Source organism: Vespa velutina, chromosome 2, assembly GCF_912470025.1.
Source record: "Vespa velutina chromosome 2, iVesVel2.1, whole genome shotgun sequence".
Classification (NCBI taxonomy): domain Eukaryota; kingdom Metazoa; phylum Arthropoda; class Insecta; order Hymenoptera; family Vespidae; genus Vespa; species Vespa velutina.
In genome coordinates, this window is record NC_062189.1 from 9244410 (window position 1) to 9267320 (window position 22911).

At 35.7% G+C, this 22911-nt stretch overlaps 1 protein-coding gene and 2 long non-coding RNA genes across 7 annotated transcripts in view; 1 reads left to right on the forward strand and 2 right to left on the reverse strand.

Moving 5' to 3' along the window:
• Nucleotides 1-22911, forward strand: part of LOC124957596 — a 41315-nt gene that overhangs the window by 12639 nt on the left and 5765 nt on the right. For all 4 annotated transcript variants that reach the window (XM_047514610.1, XM_047514613.1, XM_047514611.1 and 1 more), the window contains exons 2-5: nucleotides 17917-18125; nucleotides 19881-20399; nucleotides 20877-21816; nucleotides 21896-22765. In XM_047514610.1, the coding sequence (XP_047370566.1) occupies nucleotides 17964-18125; nucleotides 19881-20399; nucleotides 20877-21816; nucleotides 21896-22765 (2491 nt within the window). In that variant the 5' untranslated portion in view covers nucleotides 17917-17963. The remainder of the gene's footprint in view (nucleotides 1-17916; nucleotides 18126-19880; nucleotides 20400-20876; nucleotides 21817-21895; nucleotides 22766-22911) is intronic.
• LOC124957600 lies at nucleotides 2078-6491 on the reverse strand. 2 transcript variants are annotated; one of them, XR_007103673.1, is made up of 4 exons: nucleotides 6279-6491; nucleotides 5095-5989; nucleotides 4891-5027; nucleotides 2078-2350 (listed from the first exon to the last, which is right to left on the reverse strand). It is a non-coding gene; the product is annotated as an uncharacterized LOC124957600 (long non-coding RNA). The 2 variants fall into 2 exon arrangements; XR_007103674.1 differs by lacking the exon at nucleotides 2078-2350 and adding an exon at nucleotides 4741-4754.
• LOC124957599 lies at nucleotides 11327-14583 on the reverse strand. Its single transcript, XR_007103672.1, has 4 exons — nucleotides 13041-14583; nucleotides 12718-12956; nucleotides 12098-12263; nucleotides 11327-11999 (listed from the first exon to the last, which is right to left on the reverse strand). It is a non-coding gene; the product is annotated as an uncharacterized LOC124957599 (long non-coding RNA).

The window sequence follows — 22911 nt, forward strand, 5'->3', positions numbered from 1 at the left end:
CAGATAATCAGCATAAAAACCGTAAACCAATAATAGGCTTTTGTTTAATGTTGTATTTACAACGGTCTCTTTGTAAAGTAACGCTCTTTGTAGGAACAGTTAAACAAGATTATCGTCATCGTCGTCAAAGATATGTATATATATTCACAAAATGTAAACAACTCTGGTTTGTTTTTCATCATTGTTTCGTTATTCATTGATAGATCTATGTATTTGCTTTTACAATTTTATTCGAAAGTGATATTTTAACAATTTCCCGATATTCATTCGATTCCAATATTTTCTTCTTCTGTATCATGTTGTTTTTTATTTATCTTATGTCACGTGTTCAATTTACGTCACCATGAATCAATTTATTGTAAAAATTTGTCAGATATTGTTTATATGACTAGTCAAACACGAAGAAAAGAAGCAAAAATTAAAGAAACGAGAAGCGAGAAAAGAAGCGAACTAGTGAAAACATTAAAGAGAGAAATAAACGGGAAAGTAGGTAAAAGCAGTTTTTCTTGAGTGGATCTCGTGTAGGAGGTTAGTTGGCACGATAACGAATGGATGATATTTGATAGATAAAACATTGTTTATCGAAGAGAAATGCTTGTACCGTTTTTTCCGTTTTGTAAACTTATTCCTTTTCTTCTTTTTTGATGGTGAATCACTGTCAATGTCATGACGCGACGACTATGAAAATGGGAGTTCGCCTTGAATATATTGCGAAAGAAGATGAAGAAGAAACAAACATGTGGGCTTTCACTTATTACACGGCGATTCGTTCGGTCCGCAAAGAACGTGTTGCCTTTCCGTGCTAGTTTTTAACGTACGAACGAACATCGTTTTGCGCGAGTCAAGGCGAAAGAAATCGCTTAGAGTAATTACTCTTGAACCTTTTTATATTTCTATGCTCATTTACGAGTCTTATTACATCATGAAACTTTTTTTTCCTCATATTATTTCGATATATCTGCGAAGGTATTGATTTTTATATTTACATATGTATTTTATTTATATACATACATACTTAATGTACATAGCAATGTAATACATTCCAACATCGCAAGTAAAAAAATATAAAATTAGGACAATCACGTTAAGATTTTCAAACTACAAATTTTAAAGTCCATGAGAGTTAGAAAAATTTTCACCGAGTACTTGAGTCGAAAATTTATTTTCCGTCGCTACTGTCTCTCTCCCCCTACCAATAACCGCCCTTTGTTAAATTTCCATTTAGTGAATCCGTGCGGCGAATCTTCGAAATGCTACCCATTAACGGTTTATGTTTTGCAGAATGGACTTTCCGGATTTCATGAGGTAACAGAAAAACTTTTGTCGTGTAAGATTCTCTTCTTCAGTAGATTCTGTAGATTTCACGTGCGAGATACAATTCTCCAGAAAGATAAACTCGTAGAAATGCCTTTTGAAAATGGTAATTTATGATTCGGGTGAAGAAAGGGAGCCTGTTTACGAATCGCATAAGTTTTTCTCTATCAGCTTTACATCCGACATGATTTTATAAATAACGAACGTTCTATGATTACATATTAGATAATTTTGATCGAGAGATAAATCATTGATAGCTTTTGTTGAAAATCAATCGTATGTTGAATTATGAGCCATGCAAAAGTAATGTTTTTTAATCATATTGAGAGATGATAAATTACTCTTTAATACTTGATTGTCTATTTATTTGTATTTTTACTTAAAAACGAGAAATTCTGGCACGATCGATTGTTTCTTCCTCTAATCATAAATTCTTAAAATATGTATCGTCTCGATAATATCATCGATGTTCTCTTACAAAGGGAATCGTGTACCAGTGGGTTCTCCATACTTCATGTGCGTCCTTTTTCTTTTCCTTTTCCTTCTTCTTCTTCTTCTTAAGGAGCTATGCGTTTCTACAGCGTTCGTTGGTAGCAAACGTGCTGGCACGTAGCGGAACTTTGCCCCGTAAGTTGGACCTCGCACACGGAATCCTTCTCTGAATGCCTATGTAAGTTCGATGTGTGTACACGTACAATATATATATATATATATATATATATATATATATATATATATATATATATGAGAGCGATACGCCGCATTCAATTCTATCTTTATCTTTTTCTGTTGCTCCTTCTTTTTATACTTTTTCCTTTCCCTTAGTTTTCTTTTCGCTTATACCAGACTGTAAAAGTTTGTACGATGTGAACGAACCATACTATGCATCCTGCATCATCGAAATGTATTTTCGCCGTTGTCATCGATAAGATCGCTGACGTGTCTTTTCCGATTCAACATCTTTTTCTTCGGATTGATCAACGAATACTCTTTTTGACAGATTTTATTATCTTTCCATTTTTTTCTTTCCTTGAATCTGGTAAAGGATCAGAATTATATATATAACAAAACGATTAAAATCTTCAAAATTATATCTTTGTTTATTAAAATAAATTATGTTGGTATAATCGATAGGATCGTAAAGTTGAAAGAGCGAAAAACATTATACCGAAAAGTGAGAATATATTGATGATAAAAATATTGTTAGAAGCGACAATTATAAATTTCGGCTAATTAATGTTGATATATCAGTCCAGGAAGTTGATACAGCGCGAACGTCAGTTGATATTTAATCCTTCGTACGTATGTATAAAAGGAAACTTATATTTATATTCCTATCTGCTCTTTACGTTCCGCATGCTTTTTCGTATCAATTTCTTTTTACGCTACTTGACGATTTCTTATTTCGACGATTACTGAAGCAATATGTTTTTCCTAAAACTTTAATATATAATTATATATCATGATGTAAAAAAAGAAAAATAAAAGAAATAAAAATGAAATAAAGTTCGTTCCTAGATCAAACGAAACATTTTTTTATTGAATTACAACGATAGGATTTATATGCTCGATTGCTGACCTGCCAAGGAACCGAATGAGATGGAGAAAAAAGAGGCATTGACCTCCTTGGCAGGCTGTGCACGCAACTCGCAAGAGACAACACACACATATGTACGTACACGGAGATGTACGTACGCGCAAACGTATAGAAGGGTATAATCGCGTCATGACGATAGAAGAACGCGAGCGAGAAACGAATCGTTGCCGTTAAACGAATTCTAAAAGAAAAACTAACGAAATGCTCGTTAAACCGTTAACGGTTGAGTGTGAGTATGCGCTCGAGCGCGAGGCCACAGAGTTTTCAATGTTTTCCCAGATATTATGCGATACACGCCCGCATGTAATTTCTTTTCGCTCGCAAACCTCGTTGCGATTTCGAAACGCTGCTTTGGAATTCGCTACTCGATCTCGCATACATACACTTACATACTTATTTCTTTATGTACATATATATGTAAGTACATAAATACCTATGTACCTATGTACCAATGTTTTAAATGTGGGTCTTACTTTTCTAGGAAACTCGAGATAAATTGCCAACGAAAGAGAGACAAGAATAACTATTCCCTTTTTCAAGATTAACAATCGGCATCTTTAAAAGAATCTACGTAATCTTCCGCGAATTAGTTTCTTCGTCTTTTCGTTTCTCAGCGTTTTTATCGCTCCATTATTCGGATATTATACTGAGTGAAAATGGTCGTCATCTTCGTCTATATAAACTTTTTCTTTGTTGATTTTACGAAAACTTCTTTTCTACAAAACACTTCATTAAAGTGCATTTAACGTATTTGTAATTTATTAAAATAATTTAATAAATTGGTTCGTTCGTATGATTGCATCTTAAATACAACAAATAAGAAGTTACTTCATTCGAGAATAATTCTCGAGTTTATATATTACAAATAAATGACGAAAGAATGAATCGAGTTTCATATAGCTATCGATTAAAGTATGATCGTTCAGGATATCACAGGAAGCAGCGAGGTGAATATTACGTCAAACGGTTTGTGGAACGGAAAACGGTAAACGGTGTTACGTTTGAGGCGGATTCGAATCGGCTGACCGTTGATTCAATCAATCACTTGACCGAATTTAATTTTTTAAAATTGATAAGATGTAATTAAATTTTTGACGTAGTTCTGGATTCAAAAGAATTTTTTTTTCTTTTTCTATTCTGTGATATAGAATTTGCTTCGTTTTTTTCGCTACTATTTATTGAATAGAAAAGAGGATAGCGAACGCTAGATAATAATTTTCATTTACTGCTGCAACGTTTAATCAAATCCTGCTTCTTAGCGCGCAGAATAGCGGCGTGTAACATTTCCCGTTCGAACTTTCAAGGCAATTCAGAGATGTGCGTTGCACAAAGGAACAATCGTTGGCAATAGGTGCTGGCCTTTGAGACTCAGCTAAGCGTTCAAATAAAGAGACAGAAAGAAAAAAACGTACCGCAAGTACTCAAGAATAAAAATTAGTACTATGATCATTTTGCGTAAACATATGAGAGAAAATAAAACGAGAAAGAAACGACGAGAAGGAAGACACCAATATCCTAAATATTTTTCAGAAAATGAAATGAATTATTTCTTTTATTATAAAATCGATAGTTTCATTTCTTCTCTATTTTGCTCGTATGAGTACTCGATTTTGTTTTGCTTTTATCAAGTTCTATTTTACAACTTTCTATCCGATCTGTATATACCAATAGGTGTATATATGGCACGTTATTACTTGTGGATAAGATGGACCTAGATAGAATGAACCCTTTCAATTCTACGCTTATGCCGTAGAAATGCTTTCGGACTTTTCATTCGTCTTCGAAATAAGTTTCGAATTTCAGTATGGTCCCAAAGGAAGAAGACGGCTGCTTCGTTTAAAGACTACATCAGCAAGAAACGGGATGTAATTTGTTACTATATTTACGAGCCTTTCTAAGATCATCAGAACTCTCTACATTATAACTTTTGATTCTGCAATGGTACGACTTTTCGTGAAACTTAAGCAATAACTACTTACCGAATTGTGGCGTCTATTTTTGTCTCCTGATATTCTTTCCTTTCCGTCTTTTCCATGAACTTGCCGATGAAATCAAAATCTTTTCAAGAGGAAGAAGCTGTCGTATCCGTTCAATAAACTAGACCACTGGCTCGTTTCTTTAAAAAAAAAAGAAAAGAAGAACGAGATTGATTCTTTTCTTGATCACGAGTTCTCTTTACCTACATTTTTTAAAAAACTAGGCTGGACCGCAATTCTACTCTTTCCACAAGACTTGGGACTCTTTCACTCTTTCACCATCTCTTTCTCTCTCTCTCTCTCTCTCTCTCTCTGTCGTTTCCATAATCATGTCTGCCTAGCAGCAAGCTGGTCTTTGCACCCGATTTCTTTTTTTTCTTTTCTTCCTAGTTCTTTCTTTTTTTTTTTCATCACCTCGACCTATCGTAATACGCAGTGTCTCTTCCTTTCCTGCGAACCCTGAAATAAATACACATACACACAGAACCAAAAGGTCGACCTGTTGTGGGACAACCTAACGAGGTGCGATACAATTAAATGCGGGAGGCCTACTTCGCGAACGATGTACCTTATCCAGCATTTTTCCTTTCCTTTTGTCGGATTTAATTACCGGCTAGAAGAAACGAGCCTGCCTAATGAGGTTCGATTCTTACGCTTGTGCTATTCCCACCCGATAGCGTGGATTGCTAATTTTATAAATTTATTAGTGCCAGAATGTGTTATTGTGCGTTTGTAGACGTGTACGAAAGAAAGAAGGAGAGGGAGAGGAGAGAGAGAGAGAGAGGAAGAGAAAGATAGATTACGACCTTCCTTCTCTTCTATCGTTTCGTTCCACTTTAGGATTGATGTTCGACCTTTTCCTCCCACTTTCAAGCATTCCTTTTATCCACGGAGACACGACCTTTCGATCGGCACCTGCACAACTCACTTTTCCTCTTTTTTCTTCTCTCCTTCGTCGAATTGGTGGAGAACGAGAGAGAACGATTCGCGTTTCCTGATTTCCAGTTTAGGAAGTGCCCGAATTTAAGTTGTACGAGGCCTCCGAACCGGGTTTCTCGACGTATTGAGACACTGAGAAACCTCGTCCTTGATCTGGTACGACCTAATAAGTATTAATGCAATTGATTAAGCTACTTCAAGCTATTCGGAATACTTTCGGTTAAGACACAAGGAAGACAAAGATATAGTTTTTGTTCATCGAGAAATCAGAAATATGTACAACCTTGTTGTTAAATCTTTCCTCAGCCCAATAACATCGTTTCTTTGATACTATGAAACATCGTTTCACTTGTGACGTTAAATGCCTCAAGAGATAAAAAGGAGAGAGAGAGAGAGAGAGAGAGAGAGAGAGAGAGAGAGAGAGAGAGAGAAAGAAGGATGTATGTACGTACGAGATTCTCGTGCGTAGTCGACGAGTACGTTTCTTTTTTCTTCGTGCTCATGAAATATCGAGGACACGATCGCAGAGCTTCGCCTTTTACAATCAATTAGAAATCATCAGCGTTCCAGGAATGGGAATCTTGAAGAATCTTCTTTTTCGCCTTTTGTTCTTTTTTGTGGATTCGAAAATGATGGTCTCTGTTTTTTCTACTAACGAGTATCGTGTCATTAACACTTTTCGCTAAAAACAAGTCTTTATATAAGTTGATGCTGATATAATTTGATCACTATCAAACGTTATAATGCAATGTAAAATACAACCAACATTTTCGATCCATTATAAAATCATGTTTAAATATCAAAATGATTAGATTTAAAATAATAACAAATAACTGAATTTTATTCAATTAAACATTATAAAGATTTTATATCATATATCCAATGTAATAATATGATATGCAAAGTATTGATGTCTATGTTGAATTTTCTGAAATTTGTATTTTTTTTTCTATCACATTAAATAGCCCAAACAATAGTAATGTTGTATCTAAAATAATAATATTACCTCATTTTGGTAATGGAGCAATACTCCATTAATCGTTTCACCGATAAGAGTGAGCTCGAGCGTTCAAAGCGACCATTCTGCATTAATCGATAAATAAAAAGCTATCCCCAGTACTAACATTAAAATTCAACGAGATCCTTCATGAATATCACAAATAAAATATCGTGAGTATATTCTGCATCGCAATTTTAAAATATACAGCATACGAAAAGAATTTCTAATCCTGATCAGATGGTAGAACTTTTCACAAAAATAATTGAAATTCTAATTAAGAAACTAAATATATAGAAATTCGACGTTTTATAATACGATATAAACATAATGGGTTTACCTATCAGAATAACGAGAGTCGAATCTCAGAAATTAACTAAATTATTCGTATAACCATGCATTAGTTTAATTCTTATCGTTAAAAAAAGTCAGGAAATAAGGAGAATGAAATTTTACACATGCCATTTCCAATTATTTCACACGAACGAAATAATTGGAATGATAATTATTTCATATATAAGAAAAATCAGTAAAAGGAAGAAAAATGCGAGTGTAAACATTCGAAAATTTGCATTTTTTTGATGTTTATGATTAGTAAATGAAAGCATTTCGCCGGTCATAGCAAATGCGAGAATTATTGAGTGATATATCCACGCGGATTGTCATTTGTAAGATAGAAATCGAATTGTGAAAGAAAATGAGTAAGAGAAAGAAGAGAAAGATCACGAAAGAAGTTAGGCATCTATATTATATAATTAGGTACGCTTTCGGAGAAATAAAAAGTAGAAATACGACTGAGGAAAACGTTGATCGGTACGTGGGTTCGTGCCAACGTTAAAATCTAATGCGTTAATGAAATTTGTAAAGAGCAATTGCATGCGTGGTAAGGCTCATAAAGAAGAGCTCAAGGAAAATGTACTCATTCCACGAACTACTTTCTTCGAGTTTACTCTTACAATACTCCGTTACACAATGCTAGAAGCATTCGACAGAAACGACAGCGTAGTCGTTCTTCAATGAGAATACTATTCTACTATAAAAGTTTTTCTCTTAAAATTGAGACATTTCAATAACGAAAGCTATTTAAAACTAAAATTTCTTTTATGTTATATATATATATATATATATATATCTTATTCCAAATGAAATCTGATTTAGATCGTTTTAATTCTTATCTGGATAGAACTACGAACATATTCGTTTTCGAAGATCGATGGGATGATTTGAAAAATAGGCGGGTATCGATCTAAGTCGATCTTTCGTGGATGTTTCAATTTCGCTTACACGACGTGTGCTTATACGGAAAATGTCAAGGTCGACGTATATCAAAGGGGGGAGGAGACTACGTATAAAGTGGAGAATATATGGTATTGTTAAGATAAAAATAGTTTTTTCGCATAGGTAGTATAACTCACGAGCTTTATTTTTGTAACATGTCATTGTTAAGAGTTTAAAAGTGAACAGAAATAAATCTTCTTAGAAAAAAAACGGAATAATTAAGTTCTTTCCGAATGAATTAACATTAGTATTTTCATTTGACATTTGTGAATATCCTGTTAGATTCAAGAATGCCTTTTTCCTTATTGAAATTTGAATTGAACACTAAATTGAATCCTCTATTTAACTTCGATTTTTCATCGCATAAGATTTTGGGAAAAAAATAAAATGTGTTCATCAAACGTAAATTGTTCCGTCTTTCATTTTTTCTTTCTTTGGGATTATTTCGGACGTTAAAATTTTTGAAATAAAACTTAATCGTTAATTTGTTAATAGAAGAAGCGATGTCTAAGCTTAACTCGTTTGACTCTCAGAAGTACAAGGAAGCTCGATAAAACTTTAAACCACGTGGTTTGTAAATAAAATTTTTCGTAGGCGACTGGTAAAAAAGTGAAGATTCTTCTTCGACGCGATTTTTACTCTTTGTACAAAGCTCCTACGCCAAAACTATTTTTCACGTGGCATTCCCTATTTTCACCTTTCCCCTTGTTCACCTTCACTCGATTGCAAAGTTTCCGTGGTTCAGGAAAAACGTCACGCTACCGAAAAACTTTCGTTATAAGAGAGACCAACTTTCTGACGTTGTTCGTCGAAGTTTTTTCAAAGTATATACATATACGTATGAATGTAGGTGAAATCAAGAGAAAAAAGAAAGAAAAAAGAAAAAAACAGGAAGGCCAATCAAAAAATTCTTCCTATCATTAGAATTCTTTCATTTTTAGTTTGTATTGTTCATTTAATAATTGATCTTTATTCCTTATTCGTTTTAATTTATTCAATCACAAAATTTTATAGACAGTAGAAACGTAACGAAATGTTTATAATTTTTATTATTGAAATTCCGTTTCAAATATCTTTGATTGAACTCAATTAATCAAAATAAAATAATAATTAAGAAATTTTTTATTCCGCATCTTATCTTGATAAAAAGATTGAGGTTACACTCGAAGGAAAATAAAAATAATTCTCTTCCTTTGTAATTTCGAATAGCACAGCAAAGAAAAGATAGTCGCATGCGAGATAATTAACACATTTTCCAACGTCTGTCGCCTTTTAGGTAGCGCATCGAGATGATCACGTATGTTCGTGGGTGAGTAAAAGATGGTTGAAAAAGAGAAAAGAAGACTCGATTTTCTTGCTTTGCGTGGAAGTAAGATCGTAAGGTTAGAAAGGAAAGTCCATTCTCGCGCGGCATACCATCAGCCACGCGTGATGATGATGCCTTCGCGCATTCTGGCTCTCAAAGTGAAAGACAGATCGACGATACGTATATTTGTCTATAGATATACGAAACTAAGAAAATATTTCAGTACAGATTTGTGCTTTGTGAAAATTCGTGCTCGGACTTGAATGAGATAACTTGTAGAAAGTCCACGTGACGATATTGAACGGCTGCATCAAAGTCCCATGCGTCAAACGACAATGGCCGAGTGACCGATCACGAGCTGTATCCCTATCGGAGAAAGTTTCCTTGCGAGGTCTACCTATCCATTAGACATGGCAATTCACTGCAAAGGAGTGAATTCGATAAGTCACGTAACACGAATAATATTTGCTTGCAGTTTCTGTGTCTATGATATTTTATTTTTCACAATTGGTGGCAGAAATTTTATTTTTTATGATTGGTAGGAGAAGTTTCGTTCATATTGTATGACGATATTTAAAACATCTCAAAGATACATTGGAATGACTGACCCACTTAAAGTGAAATAATAAATTGAGAGATTTTATACTCTAGTTAAAAAAAAAAATAAAAAGAGAACCTATTGAAACATGAAACTATTGAAAAATTAGACAAACCGAAGTTACATAAGCTTTGCTCGTGACTAAGAAATCTTGAAGTAAGAGTCTCCTTGGATCACGGAATCGGTTTTGTTTTAATGATTACACACTCTGTATTCTCTCTCTCTTCCTTTCTCTCTCTTCCTCTCTCTCTTTTCCTCTCTCTCTCTCTCTCTCTCTCTCTCTCTCTCTCTCTTCCTCTCTCTCTCTCTTTTCCTCTTTTTTCTTATCTTATCTACCGATGCCCTACGAGTCATCGAGAACGACGAAGTAGACTCGTTCCTTCAAGAGAAAGGTCGAGCCCGTATTTATGTAGCTGAAGCGAAAGTGTTCAACGAATACCATCGGCTGCTACGTGAGATATCCAATCGGGTCGGCATCGATTATTTGGGCGATGGAAACGAAATACAGCTGAGTATTATACGATAATACGGATGTTCATATATCTTGTGACAAATGTTGAATTTTAAAATTTATTTTTATCCAACGAATGACGTTCCCCTTTTTTCGTTTTGAAGAAAAAGAAAACAAAAAGATCCAAAAAATTTGAACTTGAGGACAAAGAGTACGATGAAAAGGAAGCGTTACGTTCGTAAAAAAGATAGTAAATTTGTCGATAGCTCATGTAAGTTAAAATATTCGTTAGCCGTCACTTCGAAAGTACGATTTTACATTATTCAAATCGACTCTTACCTTTTGTTCTTGGAGAGACGGATGAGAAAGATCCTCGTCGAGAGTAAAAAAGAAAGAAAGAAAGAAAGAAAGAAAGAAAGAAAGAAAGAAAGAAAGAAAGAAAGAAAGAAAGAAAGAAAGAAGGAAGGAAAGAAAGAAGGCTAGAAAGAAGCGAGATAGAGATAGGTAGGTAGGTAAAGGTAGGTAGATAGGTATATAAAATTCCAAGGAACAGCGGTGAGATCCTTTGTCGAGGCGTATATCTCATGCCGTTCGAAAGCCCGCCACGTATTCTGGGATCGCAGGATAAAATACACGGGGCAGCGCGAGTAGTAGTCTAGTAAAAGGAGGTGTGGTTATGGTCGAAGCTGGTCGACCTCGTTTAGGACCAGTAGAGGCATAACGCGAACACATGCTCGCATCTCGGAGGAGAACTGGCCGAAGGAACGAGTATAAATGGGCTCTGGTAATGGGCTGCATTACGGGAATCAAATTTACAAAACGTATTTCACTTTTATGAATATATAAAGAGAAAGAATCAAAAGCTTCCTTGATACTTATTTTTGTCATTTTCTTTATTATTCTCACTCGCTCTCACTCCAATAAATTCTAGTATTTTAATAAAAATGCGTATTTATTCCTATATAAGATTTGAGAGAACATATACTTTCTTTTCTTGTTTTCTCTTTTTATATATTCCTCGTGTGGATTCATCATGTAATTAATTTTTGAAATCGCTTCGTTAACGTTTCGACGATTGAGAGATAGTGAATGAACGCATGCAATTTATATTATATTCGTCGATCATTATTTATCCTTTCATTATTCGGCATAGATTATTAATTGTAGATCATTCAGCTAGATAGAGAGTCTAACAGGCAACGTTTTGCCTTTTTATCATTTGCATTTTCTAGTCACAAAAATTGAATATTGTAGCATGGATCCGGTTTATGTTCTTGCTTTTAACGCGAGTTCTCTGTTCTCATGTGGTATGCTCAAAAATATTGTGGTTTCGGTATGTTATTTCAAACCGGTTTGAAATGCAAGCGTCGCTTTTGCGACGCTTGAATTTTCCACTCGCTATAGCGTACCTACCTGCGATTTATATTGGTCATTAACGACGTGTGAAACTTGTCCCTTCGTTTTTAAGATCTCAGAAAAAGCTTTGTTTGAATCGATTATTCGCAATTGGATTTTAATTCTCCGGTCGATACGTTGCTAGATACTAAAAAAAATAATTGAGGAACTAGTGGAGATCTATAAATGATCCTTTCATCCAGTTTATTTCTTTTTCGAGAAATTATTTTCAAACTAGTACGTTACCACGTATTTTAACGTCATATTCGACGCCATAAAGGATCGCTTAACAATTGGGCACGTTCCTTTAGTATAATTTTAAAAATGTCAATCCATTCGTTCGAAGTGCAGAACCTTGTATGCTTCCTGGCTAACGTCATTGTTTCAACTTCTATTTTCTTTTTTTTTGTTCCTATAAAAAAAAAAAAGAGAGTAGAGCAAGAAAAGTGAATAAGTTAGTATGCGTAGAGCACTTGTACTTTCTATCCGCTTAATAAAGTTTTACGATACTTGGCGATATTCTGCTAGTCTTTTATTATAGACTACACCATTGAAGAAAAGGAAGTTCTTAGGAAATTTCTCAAGATAATTATATTATTCTAAAAACTTCAACAACTGAAATTTTAGAGAACAATATTTCAAAAATTTATCGATATTCGTATAAAAAAAATTATCATGATGAAAGCACATAAAATGTAAATCGAGATAATTTTTTTCTAAATGTTAGTTCATAATAAATTTCACGAGAAAAAGAAAAATCTCTAGTTATTTTCACGTCGAATGCTTCGCCTCTTGCTATTTGCTAGTCTCCCAGGAGAAAGTAGAAATATCGTTGCGTCAGGTTTAACTGGCGTCGCAGTACTCACGGATAATTTTCATCGTAAGTACGATTCGTCGGGTAGAGCAAAAGGTATGCAAAAAACGTCACCTTGGGATGGAATTTTAGTGGTTGGTGGAAGGAAGGTTACACCTTGCTTCTCTTGCAATTGGAGTCGAATGCGATGTATACTCTCCATCGGCTACAGTTACACACGATCGCGTCGTTCGATCAACGACGAGCTCTCTCTTGTAAATGTGCGACTATGAATCTCTGGAGTGTCGGGAGCTTTATTCGAAGGAAATTCGTTTTACGAATGGTATACCCAAATAAAATATACACGAAATCGTTTCGTGGTCCAATGCTACTTACGTTTCACTTTGTTTATTCATTCGCTCAATACGGACGCGATTAGAATAAAGTTGTGACTTTGGAATTAGAACTTTAGACTTTCTTTGTGTTACCACGATCACACCATTTATTCTACGATCATGCAGACACAAAATTAATATTATGTACTTATTAATCATGATTATTATTTAATACGAAGAAACCAACGAGCACAGTCATCGACGACAAGAATAAATAAATATTTTTCTTTTGAGATCGTGGATACTGCTTGCAATAAAAGTGTCGACGATCTTCTGACTTACTCGCAACCTTTCTTTGAACATCGTACAATAGAAAGAGTCTAAATCTGGAAGTGGTACGTCATACTACACGCTATCTTACCATTTTCTTTTTTTTTTTTTTTTTTTTTTTTTTATTATTTTTTGAAAAAACGGTTCTCTGTATCTTTTATCGGTATAAGTGACGCGTCGCATGTAGTAAGCAGTTAATGTTCGACAACTATCAGCGGTGCAAATTCGTTCGCAAAAAAACTTCTGGTATTTGTTCCAATATTCTCTCTCTCTCTCTCTCTCTTTTCTATCTTTTGACACGCATCACACGAGATTCCCAGACGCCGTACTGTTAGGCATGACTAGCTTTAATGCTCGCAATTGAATGGAAGGCTAACAGTAATTACGACAAGGGAACGAGGAGAAGCGATCCACACAATAGCGGAATCGTATATGAATTTTCTCTGCTTTGTTCTTTCCGTTTCTATCTTTCTCTCTCTCTCTCTCTCTCTCTTTCTCTTTTTCTCTTTCTTTTTTTGTTTCTTTTTTCTTTCCTTCTATCTCTTCGTTTGTTTTTACCGCCTGTTATATATTGAGCCTTCTTTTTTCCTTCTCTTTTCCCTACTACCGTTCTTTTCTCGTACGTATGTCCGGAATCAAGTTTACAGTACGAGTCAGTAATTCGTTCGTCCGCTTCTCGTTTATCCGTCGTGTTTCATTGTATCGTGGGAAATGAAAACGGTCTATAAAAGCGTAAATTCCGTAGACGTTTCCAACTGTACATTTAAAATATTTATTTCTCTCTCTTTTTCTCATGCGTTATACTTTATAGTCAAACCAATAGATCTTATTCGTCGGTGATAATTCAATAATACAATTATATCTAATCACTTGATGAAAGAGAGAGTGAGAGGGAAAAGGGAAGGACTCACATTTAGAGAAACGTACGATCAAGCACGTTTTCTCAAGTACTTCGGCCACGTCATCTTTCTGGAATGCGTCGAGAAGGTCCGCCTTTCCGGTCGTTGAGGCCAAGAAAACGAGACGATGCGCGAGACGGAAAGCAAAGAAGCTGGAGGGAAGAAAGTCTTTGCATGGCGGATATAGGACGCGTCAAAGGAATCATTCGTTTTCGATAAATATTTTTTTTCCTATTCAAATGTATCTCGTTATTAAATGTTTATGTGAATATGTTTTCCTGAAAATTACTACTTTAAGAGAAAAAAGTCAGGAAGGAAATAAATTATTCGACAATCTAAACATAGTAAAATAAATGAAGAATAGAACGATTCTCTGGTATATCGAATGTATTAAAGTTTCAAGAGTTCATTTTAGAAGGTAAGAATTGTTGGTGGTTAAGTACCTTTTCCATACTTTTAAACCAAATACGTGGAAGCGGCTAGCTTTGATCTCTTGAAGCGTGCGAAATTCAGAGAGAAATTCTCTCTCTCTCTCTCTCTCTCTCTCTCTCTCTCTCTCTCTCTCTCTCTCTCTCTCTCTCTCTCTCTCTTTTTCTTGATGAGCAAGTTAAACGAAGTTGCTTTTCACGGCTATTCTTACCAGAAATACACCATAACTAATTTCAAGCGTATGCTCGTCGTAATCCTCGGTTCAGACGATAACGTTGAACGATAAAGTGCACGCGTCTGCTCCGATCGAGATGACAATTATGAGCGATGCAAAGAGAATCGAGATCTCACGGTCTGTTCGTAAACGCTCGGTTAAACATGTGTATGTGTTCGTTTGTCGAGAACGCTTCGCTTAATGTATACGTAGATATACAGTGAAAAGCAATTATAACTTATGTGTTGATAACCGTAACCATATTTTATAGTTTCTCTTTTCTCATATACCTACTTACTTTACGTATTCTAGATATAATTTTTCTTAAAAATATTGCTCGTTATTGTTCCTTATCGTATCTACCAAGATCGTAAAATAAAATAGATAAAGATCGTCTCCAGTGAGGCCATTCCTCAAGTACTGTTAATCTCGGAAGTGTATTTGTAACTCGTTAACAACGTGACTGTCAAAATATTGCGACACGTTGCTTGCGTTAATAGGTTCCAAGAAAGATGGTCCGATGAGATCGTTGGCCTCAGCCTTCTTTTCTCATTCGTCCTGTTTGATTCAAATCCGTTCCAGTTCAAAATAAATAGGTAGGTAGATATATTCATTTTAATGTACATATGTTGCGCATGCAACATCAGGGGAGATATATGCTAGTAATAGATCACGTTCCTGTGATATTGGTGAAATGTTTCAAAATTTTTATACTTTTAAACGAGTTATAATGATAACAAATAAAAAGTAAAATAATCAAATTCCAAGTATAAAATTTAATTGATGAAACAGTAATCGTAATTTTTTTAACGTGGTAATAATTTCGCTCTTAATGCGAAACCTCTTCGTATTCGATGAGACGTGGGGGATGTAACGGATCATCGAGATTGCGAACGGTACTTTATTCTTAGCCAGAGTACTTGCAGCTCGTGCATGATAATGCGACATTACTAACCGATTTTCTGTCCTTGACGAACTGCTAAAAAGGAGATACCAAGTGAAAAAATAAATAAATAAATACAGACGGAAAGAAATTTATTGTATTTGAATAATTCAGTATGATTGAATAAGTTATTATATAAAATAGTAGTAAAAAAAGTACTGCTATTTGATTAAAAAAGGAAAGGAATATAAGAATACAAAATAAATAAGAAGAGAAGAAGAGAATGTGTTCACGAATACGATTTTCCGTTCTCGAGTAAATTTTTATCAAAATTGGCATGCGTATCGGTAACAAGAAATTCTTCATGAATTCCGAGAACTCGCTCCGTTGGATTTCGCATGACTTGTATTTCCGGATATATAGCGGAACGTGACATAATTCTAGTAGTCATAGAAACCGACCTTCGCATCTCTCTCTCTCTCTCTCTCTCTCTCTTTTGCTCCGTTTATTGATTCTACGTCATGGCTCGTAACGTACGAATCGTCAAGGGGGAATTGGCAAAATAGTAATTAATTTGATTGGTGTAACATATTCACGCACACAATGAATAAAAACCTTCCTTCGACTCGATCATTTTTGACACTTAATTTTCAAGGAAAGCAGCCTATGAAGGAAATAACAATTTATCTTCAATTTTATGTTACTTTCCAATACTTAATCCACTAGTCACTAATTTTAACTCAATAATAAATTTTCCTCTATATTTCTTTTTCAAGAGATTATAAAATACATTAGGTGAATATGTGAATTCACGTTAAATTAGTTTAAAAGTCAGTACATTAAAACAAATCTTTCTTCTTTGCGGTCTTTGAAGATATCTTTGCAAGCTCGTTCGTTTCTCAAAAGAGAATCGGTACTCATGTATCGTTCGTCAATGGCGGGATTCGATCCGGCAAGCAGGTCGGAGGAATAAAAGCGAGAACCGGAAGTGAGGCAATTACTCAGTCGAGCGAGCAGCTCAGGTCAATTGTCCTGATTGCATTCACGGTAGCTGCTGTCGACAGGGAAATGTAGACAAGTCGTTTGGTTTGAAGCCTATGAAACGAATCGTCAACTATCGTGTCTTTTATATTTCCCTTTCTCTACCTTACTACTCCCGTCTTTCTCTTTTTCCCATTCATAGGTATCTCATGTATAAGTACGATAAACGAAGAGAAATCTTCATCTAGTCTCGTGATAAAAACTACTTGACCGTGATATTTATGAGCTAAGAATAGAGCTAAGAATAGAGCTAAGAATAAACAAATAATTAGGTTATTTTTTAATAGTACAATAAATTTTTTACAAAAATATCGAACGCAAAAGTGGCGAGGCATAGACGGATTGAAGTTCAACGAAATTGTGTTGCTTATATATTACGCTTAAAAAGTGTCACATCACTTTTTCTAACGAAAGGAAATATTTCCGAGGTCAGCATTCGGGCACTTAACCGAGAAACGCTTCGATCGATACCAGTATATAATAATGTTTTGACTATCAAAACGATTTGGTTTACTACAATAAAGATGTTAATGAGTCAAAGAGAGAGAGAGAGAGAGAGAGAGAGATGATTTCGAAAGAAACGAGTAGACAGTAGAGGCATCGTCTCGATCAAAATATATGAGACCGCCAAAATAGGAGCACAGATAAATTGATAATAAAATAATCCGCATCGTGAACCAGAGAAGCAGTAGTGCATCTTAATTTTCTTTCTATCCTTTTTCTTCCTTTTCTCTTTCTCTTCAATAAATATGTATTTGCGGAGATATTCCTATAATGTTATTCTTTCGCGTTAAAACTATATTCCCACTTCGCATGAATCCAAAGAGAATTGATTCTATTTTATTTATAGCAAGAAGGATTCATTGGTTCATTTCTCGTGAATCTCGGATTTTACGATCATCTTGTCGGTCTTATTTTATACGAAATATCCTTACATTCCTATTCGTTATTCGTCCATTATTATTTATTCACTGAAGTTTAAAGTAGCCTAAACACGTAGAGCTTCACAAAATTGCAGATGCAATCTGTACGTGCACCAGAACTAAATGAAGCATGCAACAGAGTTGTTTTCGAGAATGGTAAAGAGTATGGACTGCGTATCGAGAGCCGAACGATCGCTAATTCGCCTCTTTCCTTTCAGGGACGATGATGTAACGGGACTTTCGCTGTCGCTGCAGTGAAGCAACGATGTCCGCACAATGCAATCGCTTCGTGCAGAACGCTTGGAAGAAGGAGTTCTGTTCGAATTGCTTCAAGCCGAGAGAGGAACACACATCGAACGAGGACGCGCTAAGGTTCAATATCGAAAAGGCTTCTTCCAATCTAAAGGCCGACAGTTTCAGGCTCCAGGTAGCTAAATCGTGAGCGTTGTTTTTTATTTTCGAGAGTGAGAGAGATGCTTGTTTTAATTCGACAGCCTCGATGTATCAGGCTGTGTATACCGTTCGATCGACCAGTACAAGGTCGAGAAGATTAACGATCGTGCCAACTGGAAACTGGATTGCTCGCAATTCATAAATGCTTGGACGAATAACCGGAAAAACTTGGCGTATTCCTGGCATCTGTCGCGTCCGGCCATCGTTGGAACGAGCACTCGAGTAAACGGGATTGGTAATGATTCACGGGGAAAGACAAGTACTTGCTAATAGCGGAATCGGCATAACTCGCTAATAAATAAATGCCCGTTATTAGACAAAACGTATCGAAGATTATCGCAATAATTACGTGGATTGATAAAACGGAAATTGAATTGGAAAGTTTACATAAAAAACGTTAAAACATGACGATTGATGAGTTAAAATAATTGCGGCGATGTAATTAAATAGTCGATAAAACTCATAACAGAAAGAATTGTAAAACCGAATCTCATCTCGAAATAAACCCTCTGTTCATTAACCGAGGCTATTGCTAGTAGCAAGGTCTATGTGTTGCGAGTGTAAACTCACTGGAAGTGGGTCGTCCAAGTGAAGAGTCTCGTTTAAAATCAGTATCTCATACATATACATCAGGTTGTTGTAGTTGGCGTGCGTATGCGTTAGAAAATTTTAAAAGAGCAACAGGCCGAACAAGTTCCCATCTTTTTTTCATATACTACTCTGACCGTAGGTATCTACATAGCTACGTAGTTGTTAGTGTTATGGCCATCGTGAAAGCGTTCTTCGTACGCTCGAAACCGTCATGGAATTAAAATCGACATTAATGCGAGATTTACCCTCAATTTACCTCTCAAATGCTATACAATTATAGAGAAATTACGAAGTTCTAGTATATTTCATGGAAAATACCATTTGATTCATAAATGGAATTGCAAATAAAGCTCGATCAAGTGTCCTTTCATGATTTTTACGATCGAAATGGTACTGATAAACGTAAAAAAGGAGAGATAGATGGTGTCTTTTGATCAAAATCAAATTTTATTGGGTTTCTAAAGGAGAAAACTTTAACGAATCTCTTTTGGCAGATATCATCGGTGGTCACGCCATGGATTTTTAGTCGAAATAAACTTTCATTTCCTGCGATAAGGCGAATGAACGTATTATGTATATCGTATGGCAAAGTTTTATCCCACTTTCCAATAAGATTTTCTTTCGACTCTAATCAGCCATAAAGTCTACGTTGCTAACGACGAAAATAAATTTAGAGACTGAAACTGACCCGAGTTCAGCAAGAATTTTCAGTCGTATGTCATTGTTAGCTTTTTATTGAGTCTCATAAAATGTCGAGATAAGTTATTAAATAAATCACATATCGTGGGAAAAGCGTATGGGCACTTTGCCCGTACACTACAATAAAGTTCGATGATTCGCGATTTCTCTAATGAGATTTCAAAGTATTATCCAGTTTTCTACATGAAAATGTGTTACTACTAAATCGACAGTATCAATACGGTTACGCTTGAAATACGATTAAAATATAATCAAAGAAGTATGGGAAAATTTATATTTCATTTCTCATTTTATCTATCTTTGTATGGATTCATATTATCTAACTTCTTCCTCGAACAGTTTTCTTATATTGTTCAAGAAAAGGAATAAGATCTATCATAATTTTGTGACATCGTAGTAAATTTTAATGATCCTTTTCTTATTTTCACGTAATCTCCAGAGTATCCTGAGAGTAAAAGAGTCGGTGCAAAAGGATCAAAAGAAGAAGAACGTGGCCTTTCCGGAATTCCTAACGGAGGTGATAGGTTACGGCGGCGATGACTTTCTATCCGACGATGAGGAGGACATCGAGCAAGTGCTTGTGGACTCTCTGAACGCGGAAGAAGATGCAATACCTGATAGTGAGGAGGAACGTACTTTGAGCAACCTAACCCGCGCCAATACAAATTTCAATACCGTTACGGCGAATCTTAGCGAAATCATTCCTACAAACGAAATGAACAAATCTTCAACGACTGCTGCAGCATCGACAAGAACGTTCGCTTCATTGATGCTCGGTAGGATTCAAAAGGACGCCGATGGAAGAAAAACGACGCTCTTAGTATCCGTCACTCCTTTTGGTGGAGATGAATCTTTGCCGACCGCTAAAAGGCCAAGTGATCGGAAGATCACTGTGAATGGTTTTTCGAATGTCACTAAGTCCGCCACTCTTAATAACTCGATGGAGTCGAAAAACGAGGTGAGTCGAATGTAAAGATGTTCATAACTATGAAATTTTATATGTCAATTTTATTTAAAAAATATAAACGTGTTTAGAAATATAATCAATCATTTTTATTATATCCTTGCCAAGTGAAGTTGATACAGTAAGATATTACTTCGAATTTATACTGCTTTTCACTGGGTTGATGAAATATTGCTCGATTGATCTTTGCACATTAGAAGAGGTTGTTGTTGGAACAGGTTGAGATATTTGTTGTTTTGTTGCACTGGAAAATGCAAGTAATGTTTTAACTTTATACTATTTTGGCTCGATTATTTTTCATTGTTATGAGTTAAAAGGTCTTACGTAAAATGTTCAATTACGCCATATCTTCGTTTATGAAATCAATAGGATATATCAATAGTCATCGTTACTCATTGTTACGTGTATTTGTTAAGGCAAGAGTATACTAAAAGAAAATTTTTGATTAAATCAACGATACAACTTTCACAGATTACCTTGAAGACATTGAAGAAGATCACAGTTGATAGGAAAGACGATAAACGCGAGCAGAGTAGCGATTCTTCGAAATTGGAGAAGATTGTGGACATGCCGCTGATTACTTCGACAAATTTGATATCCGTAATACAGAGGAACGAATCGACGGAAATCGACAATACTGTTGTTAGTATCACTGATAAGAATCTCGAGAATGCTACGAATAGTGCAGAGTTTGGTGTAAAATGTGAGAAAAAATTAGCGAGTATTTCGCGTAGCCCAGCTATCAAAAAAACAGACAATGAAAAACCAAAGATCGCGATTCAATTGATACAAAGTAATAATAATAGTAATTGTTCGAACTATGAATTTTCAAAGAACATCGAGAAAGAATGTCCGATGAAAGAGAATGAAATCAAAGTGAACTTGACATCTTTGAAAAAAAACGAGGAGGCTGCTGAAAGCGATAGACCGTTAATTCTTCGTGATAAAAAGATTAACAAAATTACTGCTGTGGGTGTAGATGATAAAAAAACTGAAAAAACAGACTCGTCTGAGGCTATCGTAGAAAAGTTTAATTTCAAAGAGAGTCGTGAATTGGCCGGTGAACCTGATGGCAAAGCCGATGAAGAGGAAATTATAGAACCACCGGCTTTACCAAGGAGTCCACCACCTATGGAATCCAGGTCATCGATTCAAGGTGAAACGGATAAAGTCTCTCTAATCGCTACGGAACCGAGGCCGTCTTTTCTTCATGGTTCTGTCAGTATGGACGCAAAATCGAAACCCGTGGTACCTCAAAAGCCGTCGACATTCGTTGGGACAAAGTCTGTTCTACCGGAGAGTGAGCCCACATGTGATATTAGTAGTGCCAATATGAAAAGGATCAACGCTAATTACGTTTTACCACCACCGTCGGTACAAAATGTTACTAACAGGACACTTCCGAGTACAGGTTGGTAAGAGTTATTTATTAGTTTATTTTCTATAGATTAATAAGCTATTATTTTGACGATTTCTTTCACGTATGTTAGGTACAGTTGTGTCACAGATTCCAAATTCAACGAGATACGTGACCAAAACCGAAGTAGAGAATTCTTCTTTAAATATCATTGGACGATCCGTTACAACGAATAAAGTAACGAAGGATAAAATGGAACGAAACGATCAAATTAATCACAGAACAAGCGTGTCTACTTACGAATCGGTCAAAGAAAAGAAAGCGATTTCAACGAATGGTCGCGATATTGGCGAAAGTACAGATGCAGAAGAAGATGGTTTGGAACCAACTCGATTGGTAAACAATAAAAGAAGAATGGCGCCAAGACCACCAGAAGTTACGGAGGATCTTCCAACAAGTTCGAGCTTGTTTGCGAGAAATCCTAGTGCGAATCTGAAATCAGATTCGCCGGTTGTACGTGAAAAAGAGAAGAGGGAGAGAGCCTCGTCTTGTAGCCCAAAGTTTAGGAAAGCTGTTTGCGAAGCACCGGATCCAACTGGTTCATCTCATTCAAATGATGAGCCTTCTTCCTCATCTTCGAAAAGGACTATATCCTTGTCGCAGGATAGTTTGACGAACGGATCAGAAACAAGAGAGGGAAAGAAACGAGGTAGATCGAGATTCTCACTAAAGAGATTTCTCAGAATGGGTTCGAGAAAGGACGTCGACATGACCAGCGGCCACACTTCAAATTCACGACTCGATGAAATACCTTCGACACCGCAACCGAAACTGCGCTTAGAAATCATTCATCCTCTCGAGCTCGATGGTGCTGCAGTTGAAGTCGTGGGAAACGATAGAATCACCAGGATCGGCGAGGATCAGACGGATTTCTGCGGTTCGAGAAGTGAAGCCACAAAGACGACACGTTCTCCTAATGGTTCTCAACAGTATTCTTCGACTGGTAAGCTTTCTCAATCGTAACGTCCTCTCTTTTAAATTTATTTATCTAATTAATACTTTTTCCCGTAAAAAGATTGAATTTTAATTTCATTGCAAATAAAATAGTAAAGATAGAGCTCAATTCATTCTGATATGCGTTAAAAGCTT